At 44.4% G+C, this 18,630-nt stretch overlaps 1 protein-coding gene across 1 annotated transcript in view; it reads left to right on the plus strand.

Moving 5' to 3' along the window:
- cacna1g (calcium channel, voltage-dependent, T type, alpha 1G subunit) overlaps positions 1-18,630 on the plus strand; it is a 214,238-nt gene that overhangs the window by 141,593 nt on the left and 54,015 nt on the right. Inside the window, exons 13-20 of the mRNA XM_070852489.1 lie at positions 530-685; positions 3,880-3,945; positions 10,432-10,525; positions 11,635-11,816; positions 12,280-12,618; positions 13,210-13,389; positions 13,710-13,810; positions 17,442-17,565. Of these exons, the coding sequence (XP_070708590.1) occupies positions 530-685; positions 3,880-3,945; positions 10,432-10,525; positions 11,635-11,816; positions 12,280-12,618; positions 13,210-13,389; positions 13,710-13,810; positions 17,442-17,565 (1,242 nt within the window). The remainder of the gene's footprint in view (positions 1-529; positions 686-3,879; positions 3,946-10,431; positions 10,526-11,634; positions 11,817-12,279; positions 12,619-13,209; positions 13,390-13,709; positions 13,811-17,441; positions 17,566-18,630) is intronic.

Consider the following 18,630-nt stretch of genomic DNA (forward strand, 5'->3'; position numbering starts at 1 on the left):
TTCAGCATGTCTCCCTGCAAAGAACATTGCGCTGACATGTCTGTTGTCGTCAGTTCAACTTTACGGTCATGAAAGCCTTCACATTTCTTCTGATGCACACAGCGTGTGGCACTTCATGTTTTTTTTCCGCCAAACCGTCCACCTGAACAATGATCGTCCAATCGTCACTTAGCAACTTTAACTTCAGTTCACTTTAAAGTCAGTCTAGTTGAAGCCGCGTCCATGGGGCCGCACAGTAGCAGTGATACTCTGCACTCAAGGTTTTAGCTACATCAAATCTTAAAATAGTAATAGTCATTTTAATAGTAGATAGTAAGTGTTACTTACATGATAAGTTATTATAAAACTCTATTCGCAACTAACATATTCACTGTGAGACCATATCTAAGGGGGGGGGGGGGGGGGGCAAGGTTTAGTGAATGGTTATTATCACACAAATACTATTGAGCCACTACAACAATTGCTGAACAATCATGTGCTTCTTACCCATAAATGCTTTCTCCTCTCCTCTCCTCTCCTCTCCTTGCAGATTCTAACCCAGGAGGACTGGAACAAGGTATTATATAACGGCATGGCCTCCACCACTCCCGTAGCCGCCCTCTACTTCATCGCGCTCATGACCTTTGGCAACTACGTCCTCTTCAACTTGCTGGTGGCCATCTTGGTCGAGGGTTTCCAGACAGAGGTATGATGTTGCTGGTCACACACGCACAAACAACAGCTAATGCAAAACCACCATAGAAAGACCTTTTATTTAATTTAATCATTAATCTCTAAATTCAGTCGTGAATTCAAACGTTGAAACATGCACAATATGTCTGGTTTGCTTCAGGGTCCTAACACAAACAGTTTACTCATCTGCCCTGTTAGTCTATAAGAATAAAAAATAGGTTTTAAGACTGAAACATGAGAGTGAATAACTCAATGGGGTGTTTTTTTTTTCAGTGTAGGAACACACTGCAGGCTGTAACCTGTACCTTTCCTTGCACTCTCTGCAGTGGGTTATGTGAGGACATGAGATCACACCACTTGCAGCGTTTCATTTTTCTCTCTCCTCTTCATCTTCATCTCGCTGTCGGTCTCCTCTCCTCCCACTCGTTCCCACTATCTCAGCAGTCATCCTCATTATTGTTCTGCGTATTTGCCAATGCAGTCATGCCATAAAGTACATCATAAGAAAGCTATGTCTGCTAGACTAGACTAGTGCAACAGCCCACATCACCCACATCCCCTGTTTCATCAGTCTCATGCTCGGATACCTCCTTTTCGTGCCCCCTACCCCCCCGAACTCTCTCTTCTGCAGTCTGCACTCTTTTTTTGTCATCAAACCAAAAGTAATACGTTATCCGCTGCCACACAACGTATGTTAGTCTTCTCTCAAGACAGAAAAGAGCAACAGACAGCAAGAAGGGAGCAAAGAAGGTGGATTAATGGCTTTTTTTGTTTAGAGGCAGCTGCCGGGGAATGTTTCCTGGAAAAGTTTCCTTGAACACTTTCGGGTCCACAGGGAGCGAAGAAGCTGAAACTCATTGAGCGACCTCCCTTCACTTTTCAACCAGCCTATTTGGAGCACCCAGGGCTTTATTTGAGACAGATAGAGCCTGTGTGAGAAAGGGATAGGGGGTGAGGCGAGATGGAGAGAGTAAATCACACGAGTATTCAGCCTATCTCTAGCTGTCTAATTGTCTCTCTCCCTCTCACTGTGTGTTTAAGAGGTGTCAGCACCTATGCTTTGATCTCTAGTGTTCTTTGGATGAGAGGAGAGAGAATAGATGATGGGTGGCAGAGAGAGAGGGTGACAGCCTCATAAAATATGGATTAATGGGCTCCTCCTTCTATTGCGTTTGTCTGCTATACAAATATCAAGTGCATGACTATGGTGAACGGAATTGCATAGGAGGTGGGAGACATTGACCCAAGCTGCTTAAGACGAAGGCTTTACATGCAGGCCAATGTAGGAATTAATGCATATCTGTTCCTCTTAAAGTCAAACTGAAATGATGTGAAATCACCACAACTAAGTCCATTAAAAAAGCGCTTAAAAACGCTAGCTTGCCTCCTCCTTTTCTACAATGTAGGATGAAGAGTGTGTAGGAGCTACTCAGCAGCTTGACATAAAGAAAAAGTGACAACTAGTGGCAAACACTGCTAATGTTAGCAAGCTAGTCTCTACTTTCCCTGTGAAATATAAACTTTTTAGCATCTTTCAGATCATTGTTTTGGTTCTCTGGCCCACAGCGTTACTGTTTTAGTCACAGAAAAAATCTCTAAAAACCCACCTTGCGCTACCTTCCCAGCGCCAAACGGCAGACGGACCAAATTAGCTAGGTAGCTGGTGAACATAGCCGAGCATTTGGTTGGTGGAGACCCAAAACAGAGCTAAAAGGAAAGTGAATATTTGACAGAAATACACATACAAATTGATCTGTATCATCGTTACATGGGTTAGTTTGCCAACACATTCGCCACATTAAAAGGTGATAATGTGTTAATATTGTGTTCACAGCTGTTTTTTCTTTTTTATTGCTAGCTCAAATAAGCAGGAAAATAGTTAAACAGCACAACGGATCCTTCCAGGTGTTGAGGTCTGTAAGGAGAGGCTGCTTGCTATTCTATCAGTTGATAGCTAAAGCTATGTGGCCGCAATAGCTGCAGTACTGTACTGTGGTTGATATTAAACAAAGACGGGGAAAAGCTTAAGTTTGAATGTTAATCGTGTTTTCTTCCGTGCGAGAGAAATGACAAAAGCGCAAACATAGCCTCACATGACCAGTTGTAGAAACCTCCTTTTGGTCTATCCACTCCTGCTCTGTTCTCCCCTTGTGCTCCGCTGTATCATCACATAGCTATCAGCTTAATTCTCCCTCTCCTTTTTCAACTTAACATCCTTTTTCTGCAAACACAAAGTTTATTTTTAGTCGTCTAAACTTTCCCTGCGTCAGGGTTGCCAGGCAACGGCCGCTTGAACGACGTGAGCCAAGCCAGGAGAGATGTACGGCTGTGGAGCCCAGACACACACACACACACACACATCCACGCACACACACAAAAAAAAGTGTATTAGTTCTAATGTTCATATTGCTTTGGACAGTGAGGCAGAGGGGAAATCACCTTATGGAAGTGTTTTCTTCAGTCCTGCTTTTCTTTTCCTTATTTAACATCCCCCTTCCTCTTCATCTCCTCATACTCTATCTCTTCCTATTATCCGTCTCCGTCGCTCATTGTGTGTGTCTGTCAGGTTGTGACAGTGTGTCCATGTGACAGACTCCAATATCCGCTGGAGAGAGTGCAACCAGACCGATCTGTCTCTTTATAGACACCTATTAACAGCAGAGACAAAAGTTGTCCCTCTCTTTTATTGCACCTCTCACTGTGACAGTGAACATACATTTCACACATACGCAAACATGCACGATGCACACGTGTCAAGTTGGCTGCAGGAGAACGCTTCCGTGCCGAGTACAGTATGTCCTGGATGATGCCTAGCTGTACCGTCTCCCAATTTATACGCCGAGATCCTTGTCATTACTGCTTTCTGAGTGATTTTCATGCCAAACATCAACAGACCAGCTGGAGGGTAAAAACATGGCTGCGCTCTTCCCTTTGACTCTTTACTGTCCTGACCTCTCATACTTTCATCTAATTCGAGTTGCCGAAACACACATGTGCAGCATGTGACTGCACACTGTGATCCAGGACAGTTGCTCTGATGTGCTCTGCTGCATGGTGAAGTCAAAATGTTACAAACAGGCTGAATCTCCTTTAACTCTCTCCTTCTGCTCTTGTCTACTGCTGTGGTTTCCACCTCTCACCTTTGTGCCTCTTTTCCCGTGTTCGCCTCCCTCTCCTGTCCGGCTGCACCGATCACTTCCACTATAGGAAGTGTCCAAGCGGGAGGACTTGCATGCCCAGCTGAGCCTAATTCAGCTGCCTGTAGACTCAGGGGTATGTAAAGCACTGCAGCTCTGCCTTCCCTCCCTCCATTTAATTGACTAACCATCCTCCTTCATCCTCCCCTCTGCCCTCCCTCTCCACCCGTTCTCCTTATCCTTCCATATAGAGGCCTTGCAGTAACGTGTCAGATCTCTCAACAGCCACAGCTTGGAGGCTGCATTCTCCTCATTAGTATACAGTAGCAAGATTACCCAAAGTGCATCTATATCCGTTTCCTGTTCTGAGTCTTGCTTTTGTGCATTGGCTGATTGATAAGTCAGCTAGATCATGTATCAAATACATTAATGGAGACAATAAATTCCAAGGTTATGCTACAAGTGTCTTAAAGGGCTACTCCACTCAAAGTGAAAGAAATTGCCATACTGTATTTTATAACTTGCCATTAGTGGTATTGTGCCGTTTCAAATTTATTCGCAGAGGTTTTGAGATCTTTGCAGCTGAAAGTCTTGCTGCCAATCCAATTCCATTGAGTAAGTGGGAAGTAAAAGTTTGTATAGATAGTGTGAGGTGACTTGCAATTGGAGCTTTTCCAAGGCTTGAATGGAAAGCAAACACTCCTGGGTGACTCATCAGTACAAAGAGGAGTAACTGTGTTAAAAGACGTCTGGTTCTTTAATTAGAAAAAAATTCAAAGGCGCGAGTCTGTGCAAAGAAAAAAAAAAATTCGAGAGAGAAATAAGGTGCAACCCCAAATGATGATTCTGGTGAAGACTTCTATCACTTTTTCAGTCGGGGCCAACTTTGAGCAAATTTGGTAACTTTGTTCCCCTTTGCCACATGATTCTTTTGCATAGGGACAGATGCTGAGGCTAATGGGTATTGTAGTATTTAGAGCCATCTGTCTTACGAAGCTGATGGAAAAGACTTTGCAGACACAAAACTTTAAATTATTAGAATTGATGACTATAATAATAATGAAACCAATCATAAATTAGATCAGTAAAAGGGTGGTGGTACGTGTGTCAAATCTCTGCTCAACCATCATGGCTCAATACCAGTAGGGTAAATGAAAATGCATGCTGGGTGTTGTAAGCTAGAAAGAACTATAAAGGGAAGGGAAGCAACATACTTACATTTAAAATGAAAACAGATTTGTAAACAGCACAGTGATATTGAAATGCAACAGGTTGCATCGCTGTTAAAACACCAGTCTCCATTTAAAAGAGCACAGAAATGAAGTTCTTTACAATTGAAACACAAATGCAGCAATGCAGCATGTCACCCATGTTGCCAATAGCAGAGGATCTCCAACATGGCTGCCAGAGAATTTGTCACATCATCTGAAAGTCCTCTAACCTGCACCCTGCATGATGCCCCAGCCGCTGACACTAACCAGGAAGTGAGTGACTGTTCAAAGGAGTTTAGCAGAGACAACAAAGTGCTTAAACACTTGCGTCATTTGCTGTGTGTGTTTTTCTTTTCTTGTACTTTTTTTAAAAAGCAGACTCCACATCAAACCTCAGACTGAAAGCTCACCTCCCACCAGTCCTCTACCCCTCTCTTTTTTCTTTCCAGCCTCGGGGTAAGAACGCTGCACCAGGCCTGCCAAAAATCTCCCGCTCTCAGTCTGTGTTTTATCTGGCTGCTGGAGGATAGAGATGAAGTGAAAGAGAGGAGGCGGGGGGGGCTGAGTGCCGGCTTTTTGGGAGGCCCCGGCACAGCCAGATAAATCCAGCCAGACTAGAGGATGAGAGCTAATAAAGAGGGGGGGGGGGATCAAGTCTGTTTGCATGAGTCAGGCTCTTAAGGCAAGGCCAACACACTCTTTGAAATGAGGACTTTAAAAAACAGATGATTGTAAGTCTTGTCCTCATGTCCTCTAATTTTATACTGTTGAATGCCATCCAGACCTCATCCAGACCTCATCCAGACCTCATCCAGGAGTTTCCCAATGGGCAATTGTTCCAGATTGTTCTGAGTCTTTTTTTTGTAATCTTCTTGAAGTACAGAGGCCCACTGGAGGCCCGAGCTTTAAATGGGTTTTTGAGTGGAGTCTGCTGGCTGGTCTAATGGTTTAACCTGGTGTTCTAGTTTTATTCTATTTTTCCTCTTATAACTGTACGTACACTGTATATTCTGCATACATTGTGTTAACTAGCAGTCTGTGGAAGTCCAGGGCCGCCAATATTGAAATGAAATGGTTGAATCAACTCGAAATTTGACTTCGATTGAATCTTATTTTCAATTTTTGGTGTGCGCATTATCTGCCAATATGAAAGCAAAAAAACAAATGATCATCCAATTTTAAGTACCATTTTGGTATTTTGATCCTATACTGAAAATGATTTGCAAATGGAGTTTTCACTTTGATTTTCATTTTGGCAGTAATTCTGCATTTGGTGTGGTTCTATAAATGACAGAGTCAGTCGGTCAGTCCACCACTGGATGGATTGCCATATTGCCAGATTTGGTACATACATTCATGTCATCCATGTGATCCCTTACATTTTAATCTTGCAATGTGTTTTTCGTTACCAAATACCTTTAAAACTAAAGATGTCACCATCAGCCTCTGCTGATTTTTAAAAACTGCATGATGAAATTAACCCTAATAAACATCAGCATATTAACATGTTAGCATGCTCATGTCTACGCTAGCTCAAAGCACAAGTCCAACCCCACAGGCCGTCCACCGTGGCTGTGCGCTCTTGCTCCATTTCTTTTTTATTAGAAAATATAGATGCAATTGAAACTCGTATTTAAAAGTCTCGCCTGCGATTTCATTTTCAAGTTCAGGATGAAGGTTGCTAATTTGATATTGAACAATAATCTCTCTGACAGTGTTATGTTCACTTGAAATGATTTGTCACTGCAGTATTGGTATCTCTGGACTTCCATACATGGTTTTGCTGTGGATGTCATTAGTGCCTTGGTGTTAGTTTAGAGGTCTGCTACCACAGCACACGTAATCGATCCAGTTCTGGGCTGATGAGTCTCAAATGCAGCTGTGGTAGGATACAATGTTGGTGGACACACACAGAGACACACAATTACCTCCTATCCACCCTCAGTCTCACATTTACACCCCCTTTGAAGTAATGCGATTGAAATTCCCCTGTGTGCCGCCGGTGTCTATTATTGTCTGGCTATCAGCGGCAGGCCTGGTCTGGCCCATCTCCTGCTCCCACCACCATGCCCAAATTGGGGTGGTAGAGTGTAAACAAGCTATCCAAACAACCAGGCTATTTCGGGGATCAGGGATTTCCCTTGAGTCCAGTCTCCCCCTCTCCCCCCTCCTCCCCCCTAAGCCAAAAAGTGCATTGGCTCCTCTGTTGATTGCTCCTCCATCCAGTTTTATTGAACTCCTGCTCCTCCCAGGGTGCCTTAATCTGGAAATGTGAAACACGTCTTTCTTTGTATGTTTTTTAATTCACTCTGGCTGGATCGTTTTCAAAAGATTTATTTACTGACAGCCGAGCTTCGACTTAATGTCTGACCGGACTGCAAGGAAGGCTAAAAAAGACCACTGTGAAGACGACGCAGAAAGATAAGACAGGAGAGAGAAAGTGCAAAATAACAGCAACAGAGGAGGAAACCTGGCCGATCAGAATCAGGTCTGAGCTGGATTCACCTCTGTCATGCGGCCTGATGTAGTCTCACCGACTTCAGCTCATCTCTGCAGCAGCCAGTTGGCTATGGTTTTCTAGATTGCACCGTGCTCTCCAGACAAAGGATTAGGGCAGAGCTGATGTTAGGTCAGCTCGCCATTTTGACATGATCGGTCAGAATTGTTCCTCTTAAACACTGAAGATATATGAAAGGTGTATACTGCTGCTGCACATACAGACTAGACTACAGTTGATTAGCCTGGCTACTGATAACAAGTTTATTTTTATTATCCACCATAGAGCCCCAAGTTTGATTTCCTTTCCAGATTAAAGTCATGGGATGAGCACAAATTCTTCACAAACATTTTCAAAACCTGCTCCAGTTCCCTGAAGGCAGCTGTTGTGTGTGTGTGTGTGTGTGTGTGTGTGTGTGTGCCTCAGAGAGGAGAGGTGAGGGTCAGGTTGTCCTGTTGCCTTTCACCTGAGCCTCTCAGCGCTGCTCCTTATGCTTATACTACAGATCCTCTCAACAAAGCCCCTGGCCTAGCTCTGACTGGTCAGTGAGTGCACACACACACACACACACACACACACACACACACACACACACTCACACTGTGTTACGGTGACCTTTACGCTGACCAGATACAAGATCTTAACTGGCCACCGTTCAGCAGGAACCAAAACCAAGACCAAATACCGAGGGAAGGGAGATACAGTACCCACAATGCTTAGTGCTGATGCTCCGCTGGGTTTGTCCTATCACAGCTGTCCTTTCAGATGGATTGTGTGTGGGTTGATGAGCCCTGTAGGAGAGGGGGCTCTTGCTGTGGTTAAAGCAGATTTTTTTGATCATTATCATTATTATTTATGTATGGTGATAAATTGTTGTGGCTGTGGGCCGTGTGTGGTTAGCAGCATGTCTGTGTGACGGTGGATGTGTGAACATTTGTCTGTGGTATGATATTTATGCAAAAATGTGTAAGATCTATCTGAAGGCAAGTTAGCCCTGACTGTCTTAATACTGCTCCTGTAGAATCACAATCAGCTTTATCGGCCAAGTGCTTCTCAGGTTCCCAATCTGACTCCAGCAGCTCTCATTGTGTGTACGCATGTAGCTATTAGGTACAAATAAGTGTAACAGTAACAATATCATACAATGATAATAACAACAATAGTAATAATGGTATAATATACTATAATATCTTATAATAAAAATGATGTTGGTAACGATTCTCTCTCATAAAGGTCATGGTTTGAATGTATCTACCAATCTTCATGAAATTTCATTTCATAGTTGTTGATATATTTCACTAGAAATGGCTTGTCTTTATCCTGCGGGGACCATGAATGTCTTTACAGCATTTTAGCATGTTCAACTCAAGAGAGTTAGCTGTTCTATCATTATTATTATTGTAAAATTAAATATCTTTGGATTCAGGTACAGATGATTAGACAAAACAAGCAATTAGAGGACATCACCTTGGGCCCCGGAAACTTTGAATAACTTAATCATAATAATCATAACAACAACACTCGCAAAATAGAAAAAAAAACAGATGCGACAGAAAATGCCGTCCCACTTATTTTTCATATTCTGTTATTTAAAGTAGCCATTCCCAGGTGCTTCGTGATTTCTGCTGTGAGCCAAAAAAGGAACAAGCCACTTTGATTAATACAGTAAGAAGATGCAGGAACGTGATGAGCATGGCAACGCGGCAGCTGGCCCGCTAGTTCATTAGCATCTTCTCTCCTTACCTAATTTTCCCACGCTTCGCAGGTCGGGGGGGGAAATCCGTCTGGGGCACAGAAGTAGAGGCTTTAACTACCAGAAAAAATGCAAATTGGCTCCTCAAAGATAGCCATGTCCAGCACGCCTGCAGTAAACAAACACAATATGCAGTATATCTACACCAACTTTGTCTGTGTCTTACTCTCATTGGAAGCATTGAGAAAGTAATTTATTAGTTTAAAAGGAGGTGCATGGTGATTAGGTCCTGAGGCTTTTCTGCACACAGTTTATTCACTTTGCTACCACAGAGGTGACTGACTCACTGGGTCGGCATTCTATTAATCCAGCATCCACCTGGCACCCTCGCACATATTAATGGAGTCTGCAGGCTCTGGCAAGGAGCAACAAGCACAAGCAGGAACTCTGAGGTTCGCTGCATTAGGTTTGGAAGTGGAAGGCAGCGTGAAGCAGAGGCCAGAAGAGAGTAATTAAAAGCTTGAGAAAAGTCTGTGAAACATAGTAAGGAGGAGTAGGAAGATATGTAAATGAGAGATAGTGAGAGACTCATTTTGGCACCGTTTTCTGGAACAATGCTAGAGAACGAAACAAGGCATGAACAGTTCCGCTGGTCTGACAAATGTCAAACTGGGTCCCTGATGTACAGGTTGCCTTACACCACAATGAAGTGCACTCAAAGTGTGTTGTGTGTCTGTGTGTAAGTGTGAAAACTGTAGATCTAGCAACCACACTGAAGCTCTTTTCTTGCTCTTTGTGGGTCAAGGCGAGTTAAAAGAAAAAAAAGAGCTGAAAACACTGGCCAGGTTCTCTCTGACAAGCGCTTTGTTGTGCTTTCCTGGTCGAGGTTCAGTGTGGTTTTCACTGTGAACCTCCGTGCATGACAACACTTGACAACAGTTACTGTTTTTCACCCTCTTTCTGCACCCTTTGACCTTTGAACTCTGGGATCAGGAAGACCACACCCTCGACTGACTGCTTACAATAGGGAGGTTGCCTCTAGCTACTGATCCAAGGTCAGATCTGAGCAGGCATTGATGCGACACTGAGACTGAGATACAGCCAAGCAGGGATCTGTGTTTAGAGGCAACTTCAGCCCACCTGCTTTCTGCTTTTTGCTTTGAAACCAAGATTTCCACAGGTGCTTTTCCTCTAACACTTTGTGTGCTTTTGTGTGTCAAGGGGGATGTGTCTAAATCCGGTTCGGAGATCGATTCCTGTGCACGAAGTATGGAGGATGTTAACGGCAGCAAGAAGGATTTATCAGCCTCTGCAGGTGAGGCACGCTCATGAACTTGCACATATGTATACAGACTGTCTTGAATCTGTGATGCTACAGGAGGAATTTAAAGGTTTGAACTCAACCCTCTGTGAGTTTTCAAAGCCCCTATTACAAACACTTGGCAAAACTTGTACCATCTGTGTTTGCACAGTTAACTGCTGGCATTTTCCCTCCCTAATCTTTGTTAGATCCCTGTAGATTACATACTGTGTTGTGTTTCTCTGCAAATGTATGTACAAGTTTGGGATATTGCAGCGAGTTAGGCCGAAGGCATTTAAAACATACCCTGTGCAAACATTCCCCCACCTGTTCCGTGTTTGAGGTCTCCTGTTCTCAGTCTTTTCCCCCGTTGGTTCGAGACCACACCGAGTGAGCACGTGCCTGGCTGTCTCCCTGCACAGCATCAAACCAGTGCAGCAGCCTCATCCATAATTCCTCATGCGCCAGTTCCCATCCACTCTAATTGCTGTTCGCGCTGACTGAAAAGCCCGATGGAAAAACGAAACACTGCTGTATGGAGTGCAGCTCCCATACGTACGGTATCATCTCCCCCTTCAGCCCCTTCAGATGCTCTGCATAAAACTGCTTACATAGCTGAAAGAGGCTAATATACATCTTCTAGTCCTCGGATAAAGATTGGAAGACGGAGGAATTAGCGTTATTAAAGTTGCATTCCCCTTCGCATGTCATGTATTTGTGTTGCTGCCAAACACAATATCCTCTCCCACGCATCCCCGTAAGATTAATGTCCTTCTGAAATATTCATGTTGCTCAATAACAGTATGAGGCATCCATTTTTAAGTATGTCGCGCTGCATTACTGAAGGTGTCCCCCTGTGGCACTTCTCCCCATGCGCCACCTCTCCCTCTTGTTTTTGTTCAATTTAATACTTTTTTCATCAACTTTTGTTCCATCCCTTCTGTCTCCCACCGCTTCCTTTTCAACACTGTCCTCTTTAATGCCTCCATTTCATTCATTTCCTCCTCTGTTCTTTACCTTAAACCCTCTTCATCATTTATCCTCTCCAACACTCGTGCCCTTTGATCCTACTCACTCCTAACCAATATGTTTTTTTTTTTCTTCATCCCTCTTTTCTTCCCTAGTAGTGCCTGTAAATGGTCATGTGGACCTGAAGACCAGCCTGACTCCACCTCTGATTACCCACACGGCTGCCACCCCAATGCCAATACCCAAGTTACCTGTTGGAGGTGACCCCATCATGGGCTATGAGTCCCGCCGAGGCAGCAACGTCTCCATAGACCCAGCCTGCTATGACAAATCACCGGTTTGAATATCTATTAATATTCTTGCATACACCAACTGTAAGATCCATGTTCCAGGGTGTCATAAAGCCAACATTAATACATGTGTAAGAGGATAAATGCCAGGAATTACTCCCAGCCCCAACCACCACCACTACCAGGCTGAATTCCTTGCATGTGTCCTGCTGATGTGTGTAGGTCATAATGATTGATGATGATTAATGCAGCATGCCGGTTCGACACTTTACTTAGCGCTGCCACTGCCACTCTTTATTTGAAAAACCAATGATCGTCATAAAGACCTGAGAAAATAAGCCCAGATCTCTACATCTGCTCCTGTCTGCCTGTCAGCGTGAATCTCTATCCAATTCGGGTCATGTCAAGTTGAGTCAATCTAATCCAGGTTTATTTGCATGAAAGGACAACATTGCCAGACTATTTCTCTCTCCGGCTTTTTATCACCCTGTGCCTCCTCTTGCCCTCCAGACCAGTGCCCGGAGCGCTTCCCCCCACGCCCCCTGGAGCTCTGGCAGCGGCTGGACCAGCCGGCGGTCCAGCTGGAACAGCCTGAGCCGTGCCCCGTCGCTTAAACGTCAGAAGCGGCAGTCTGGGGAGCGACAGTCCCTGCTCTCCGGGGAGGGCAGCTCCAGCTCAGATGACGGAGAAGGTGGAGGCGAAGGAGGTGGTGGGATGATGGAGGAAGATGACGCCTCTCTGGCCAGGACGGACTCCATGTCCCAGTCGCAGAGAAGGCCCCGACACCGGAGGATGGAGTCGGTGGAGACTCGGAGCTCCATGGATTTGCCCCCTGATGCTCTGCTGCAGGTAGATGCTGTGCATCCATCACTTTCTACCCCTGACTTATCTCTAGGGCATTTCTCCAGGAGTACTTTATGACATTGGAGCGCAATTGGTGTAGAAACTATATTGAGAATTTCTACAAACTGTAAGTTCCGCTGATTTGACAGTTGGAACATTTAGGGTACCTCTTAAAATGATGGTGTCAGATTTTTATGTCATTCTTCTTTGATGCACTTACTGGAGTGTTCTTCCTACTCAGCTCAGAGCAGAACGCAGGATAACACACTTACAGTAACAGTACACAACTGCGGTCAGCACCATATCGCTTATCAATCGATCTTTATTTCTAGAGCGCCAATTCATAACAGCGTTATCTCAAGACGCTTTCCATAAAGAGCAGGTCTACACCAAACTCTTTGATTAAGAGAGAGACCCAACAATAATCAAGAATTAAGAATTAAGGATTTAAGAATCCCCACATGAGCAAGCAGCAGGTAAACCAGAAACCTAAAAGTGCCACATAAAGCACCTGTAAGATGAGGTGACTATAACATTTACATGACCAGTGTAACTGGATCCTGCCCCCCCCCCTTATTGTCCTCTTCCTCTGTAAAGGTGCCCTATCTGTACCGCTCAGCCAGTATGCACAGCTCCAGACCCCCGTCACTGGGCCACTTACGGCCCCCAGAGCACAGCGACTGCAATGGAAAGGGCTCTCCGACTGTCCTGGGCCCCACACACGTCTCTCTGGAGGAAAACACCGAAGACGAAAATGCAGAAGAGGAGGCTAACCTGGTCAGTCCGTATGCTTGTTCTGTCTTCATGAACAAAATTCTCCTCCCAAACCAAAGTTTTAGTATTATGTTTCTGTCTAATGATCTAATGATTTAAAAATATAACAGCTCTGCAGTAATCCGTACTACGCTTATTTGCATATCGTCTGAGGCTAAAGCATGTTTTTGTGTTTGTAGGTGGACCTTTTTGACAAACCTTGTTTTATAACAAACAGTGTTGTAAAGAACAAATTAATTCTGTTTGTGGAGACTTACTATGCAACAGGAAAATTGCGAACTCATGAATAATGAATGTAACTGTGCACTTCCTACTCCCTGCAGGGCCGTTTTGCCCGACTTGTTCGCTGGCTGGAGAAGAAACAGCCGGAGTGGTGTCGACAGAGGGACACCTGGTCACTCTACCTCTTCCCTCCAGAGTCGAGGTAGCGTTCACACCTCTGCTCATCTCCATAACGCTCCCTCTTTGCCCTGTTTGCAGGTTATTGTAGGTTACTGCAGGTTTTGTTCTATAACATGTGCATTTTTACATATTAATGGAAACAGCTCTCTGAAAACTTGTAGAGTGCCTCTTCCTCTCTCTTTTTTTTCCCTAAATTAAGCAGTGTGTTGAGCAACTTTACAGCACTTTTGAAGTGATGGTTTTTGTTATCAGTGTACAAGAGAAGACTGAACCCTCTTCTTGACAAAAAAAAGAATTCTTAACATTGCTTTTGACTGGCATCCCATGCTGCTGACTGTAAAGGGAAAAAGTGTTTTTTGCTGCAGTGTGAGCAGCGGTTTTTTTTCTGTCCTTCCTATATCAACTCCTGTTCCCTCCCACATTCTCACTTCAGAAGTCTCTTTTATCTGCACATTTCTGCCCTGTCAGGGGTGAGTATGCGGGAGCAGAGGGAGGAAGGGAGTTTCTCCTACTGAGTGCTGCGTGTTATCTCAGCCACGTGCACAATCCATCGCCCCCTCTTCCTTCAACCACTCCCCCACCCCACACCCCCCTCTCCCTTCTGGGGCTTTGATACCACGCATCTCTGCCGTCTGTTGGGAGGCTGTGGCTGTGAAGGCAACAAAAAAGCAACGCGCTGACCCCGGCCTACAGCCACAGCACAGCAACATGCGTACTGTACCAGTGTTCATAGGATATGCATCATTATCAGTTCTAACCTGTACAGTGGCACACCATGGAAATTGACATTGTGTCTCCTAGCAACACTGGCTCTCAAATGTCAAATGTTGCTGCCATGGGAACCCCCCACACCCCTATGATGTTTGAAACAAATACGCTGTTTCATTTCTACAAAAAATGTCCAAAAGCTTTTTTTTTTTTTTTTTTTTACTTTAATTTGTATTTGAGTTTATATTAAAGAGAATCAAATCTTCAATTTAACTTGAAAAATAGAAATATTGGGAGGCAGCCAGCATCTGTATCACTACTAATCATTTTTCATCATTGCTTTGTGTTAAAGACATACGAGTTCTGGATGGTTCTCCTCTCTGCTGGCCGTATTATATCATTTGGAAAACGTTAATAGGAAAAGCTCCATTTACTCTGTGATTGTCAGTATTAAGAAAACTGAAGGCTCTTGGCTCAAACTGGACTCCGAGCTGGCTTTCAGTCGCAGCAGGCTCTAAGGTTTGGTTGTTGCTGAGAGCGACACCGAGGACACAGGCTCTGCGTGATGCCCACTCTAGCCTTGAACCACCGCGGACGCCCGCCTGTGCCCACAATCACATCAAGAGACAGCAGCGTGGTGGGAGACCGAAGTCCAGCAGCTCTCACATGATTCCCAGTTCACCTCAACCTGCCTTTGTGATTGCGGTTGCTGCTGCTGCTGCTGCCGATGATTACTGCAGGGGAAGTTTTAAATGAGCGGAGGAGTGTGCCGGCTGTAAAGGCATACTGTGATGCAGTCACAGCGCTTAGATGTGTTCACTGCAGGAGTGGACCTTGTAAGAACTGTGGTCTATCAACACGGGGACCAGAGATGTGGAGGGCTCACAGGGGTTTCGCATGTGGTCCCTAATACTGTACATGATTAGATTATGTGGAGCTAGACTGAACCTCATGGGGAAATGGGGTCATCTGAGCAGCACATAATAAGATACAGATAAGAATAGACCAAACAGACAGCAGGGAAAACCTTTTGCAATTACGGAGTGAAAGTAATGATCTGTGGCACTTTTATGTCAAAACTTTGCTACTTGGTCGCTACTTTCCCGTGCCGAATTATATAACAAGAAAGCCCATAGCTGAAGAAAACATTTACTGTTCCTGGCATCTGCTAGCTCTTTCCTGGAAATCAATCTGCCCGGCACACTGGAAGGGATGCGGTTTATGTCTCTGGTTTGTTTGGAATGCGCAGAAGAAGAACAGGCTAATTAGCATCAACAGCTTTTATCTTCTCAAGCCATTCTACACAAAGGGGTCACGCCGTTGCCTGAGCACCGCCGAGAGAAACTTAAACTCCTCCTGCAGAGGAACTGGAGTAAACATGCCATACTGCTGCCTGCACTGTTTAAGTGACAGGTGATTTCTGGGAAGTGCAGTGACAGAAACAGCGCGGCGATTGAAGACCCATTTCAAAAAACGAAGATGACGAAAATGAACAGTTGGTGCAGATTGACAGCTTTAAATGTGAGAATTTAAAGCTGCAGTATTTCAGTCAGTTATGTCGGCTGTCATTTAGAGGCAGTTAAAGCACTGAAAACTCAAAAGGTCAGTAAATATCGCCAGAGCAGAAAGCTTCAAAAACCTATCAAAATCTTTTCATATAAACATCCGTGCATCAACATGTCAGTGTTCCAAATCCTGGGTCTGACAGAAAAGGATATTTCTGCTTTTTGCTTGAGAGCACGTGATGACAGGTGCCATTTTTGGTGTGTGTGTGTGTGTGTGTGTGTGTGCAAGTGTGAGTGTGTGTGTGAGTGTTTGTAAGTCTCGGGGGCCATTTGAACTAAACATTAAAGTTCAGAACGGAGGATGAGCTGGCACCAAAGACTTGTCCTCCCTCCCTGCTCCGTGTGGGTAATACTTGGGTTCTTTAGCACCAAGGCTGTGGCGTGCATATATCGAAGAAGAATCAGCTTATTCAGTCTGTATAGTCTATGCACAATGATCACCACAGTCAGATGACACTCACACACACACACACACACACATACACACACAGACTCAGCAACAGTCTGCAGTGTTGACACAATGGTGTCTGCATTGCCAAATAAAGCCAAAAATCCAGATCTGAGCCTCACAACATCGTCCCCCGCTGTTCCCTCGGACTGATACAAGCCATCAAAGCGGATCTGATGCACGGTTAAATCCTTTCCAGTGCCATATATAACAAGCTTTCCCTCCATCTTTCCCTCTGTTGTCAAGAGCTAAAAGCCTGGGAACCTTTTCATGTCGTGTAATGAAAGTCAGGCATAATTAATGACTCCTAATTCGACAGCAGTTCATTACGGAGTTACTGCATGTGAGACAAGCTCTTCTAAATTGAAGATCTTTTATTACTTGTACAGTTTGCACAGCGTTTCGGTAAATGTCCTTGTGCAGTATGTGCTATTGTTTCAGGTTTTATAGAACACGCCTGGACTGAGTTGGACTCTGTGCTTTGGTGTTTGTGTTCGCTGAATATTGCCACTTTATGCTACTTTATACTTCTGCTCCACTACTATTCACGGGGAAATATCCTACTTGTCACTTTTCACTATGTGTTTGATAGATTACCATAGAGGCCACTGTGCAGATTGCAATTTTACAATCAAACATAAAATAAACTAAAGTTTCATTATGATGCAATTTAGAATAAACTACCCATCTGTTTGTAGAATATGTCAAATTAACTCCGCCTCAACCATCTACTGCTCACACATTGATGCATCAGTAATGATGATCCAATAACGTAATAGTGTAACATTCACAAGGGCCATCTTTCTGCTTTAACTCAAAGATGTCACAGACTTGTTGGTGCGCCACTTGCTTGATTTAGATGTTTATATGTCAGATCTGTTTCCAGCATCACTGAGGTCTCACACCTCTTTGCATTTTTTTTTTTTTGTCAGGTTCCGGATCCTGTGCAATAAGATCATCACCCACAAGATGTTTGACCATATTGTGTTGGTCATCATCTTCCTCAACTGCATCACAATCGCCATGGAGAGGCCTCGCATCGACCCCTCCAGTGCTGTGAGTCTCAAAGCATGTTTTAAGAGTAAAAACGCGCCGTTCGCTACACCCTATGTGACAATTCACCCCGCAAAGGTAGAGCCTGAAAAGATGCAGCTCGAGTGTGTTGCCTTCACAGTCTTTAATGACAAACGCAGGAAGAAGTAGAGAAAAGGTGAGTAGACAGGCAAGGAGGCACGCATCCTTATACAGTATATAAAAAGACTGGAATTCTCTGACATGTATGTGAAAAATCAATCATAAAGAAACTCGCCGGCAGCTCAAAAAAGTCCAAACAGAAATGGAGGAAAAAAGGGAGAAAGTACCTGTCAGCAAGTCCAACCTTGATGGCTGTTCAAACAAACACACGCACGCACACACACACACACACACACACACACACACACACTCGCCCTAAAACAGAATACTACTGTAGCTCGCTCTCCTCTGAGAAATGGAGTGGAACGTTGTGTAAGCAGGGAACCACTCCTGTTTGACTGTGAGCCAGTAGCTTTGGGTAATGTGTGCTATACCCCTGTATTTACTGCCCTGCATCGTCAACACCATCACCTCCTTAGCTAATGCACCATCCCTTCAAGTAGAGTAGAGCTGGCTGAATGCCTTGCAGCGCACGCACACACACACACAAACAAATCTAACTCTGTGTCCTATCATCCTACTTCCAGCCCTACAGCCCCATGCATAAGCACAATAATTATCACTGTTTGATTTTTTTTTTTTTTCCTCTCACCGAGCAAGGTGTTCCCATAGTCGGGGCCTAATTGCGGTTCGGTCTCGCTGGAACGCTCCGTTCTGCTTGTTTTGCGACTGAAACACGGAGCAGACAGTGCCGTTGTAATTGATTCAATTATCTGTGGGCTGGCGTACGTGGCTAATGTCCAGGAAAGGAGATGTTTAACAAATGGAGGCCACCGCACAGGCAGCCCGGTCTAATCAGGGCATAGAGATCACACACACACACACACACACACACACACATAGTTGGGATGATTTCTCGCCTCTCACCTCTGTACAAATAATCACAGTTTTAAATATTCAAATGCAAAACAGACAGAGACACAAGAT

Source organism: Pempheris klunzingeri, chromosome 20 (genome assembly GCF_042242105.1).
Source record: "Pempheris klunzingeri isolate RE-2024b chromosome 20, fPemKlu1.hap1, whole genome shotgun sequence".
Taxonomy (NCBI): Eukaryota; Metazoa; Chordata; class Actinopteri; order Acropomatiformes; family Pempheridae; genus Pempheris; species Pempheris klunzingeri.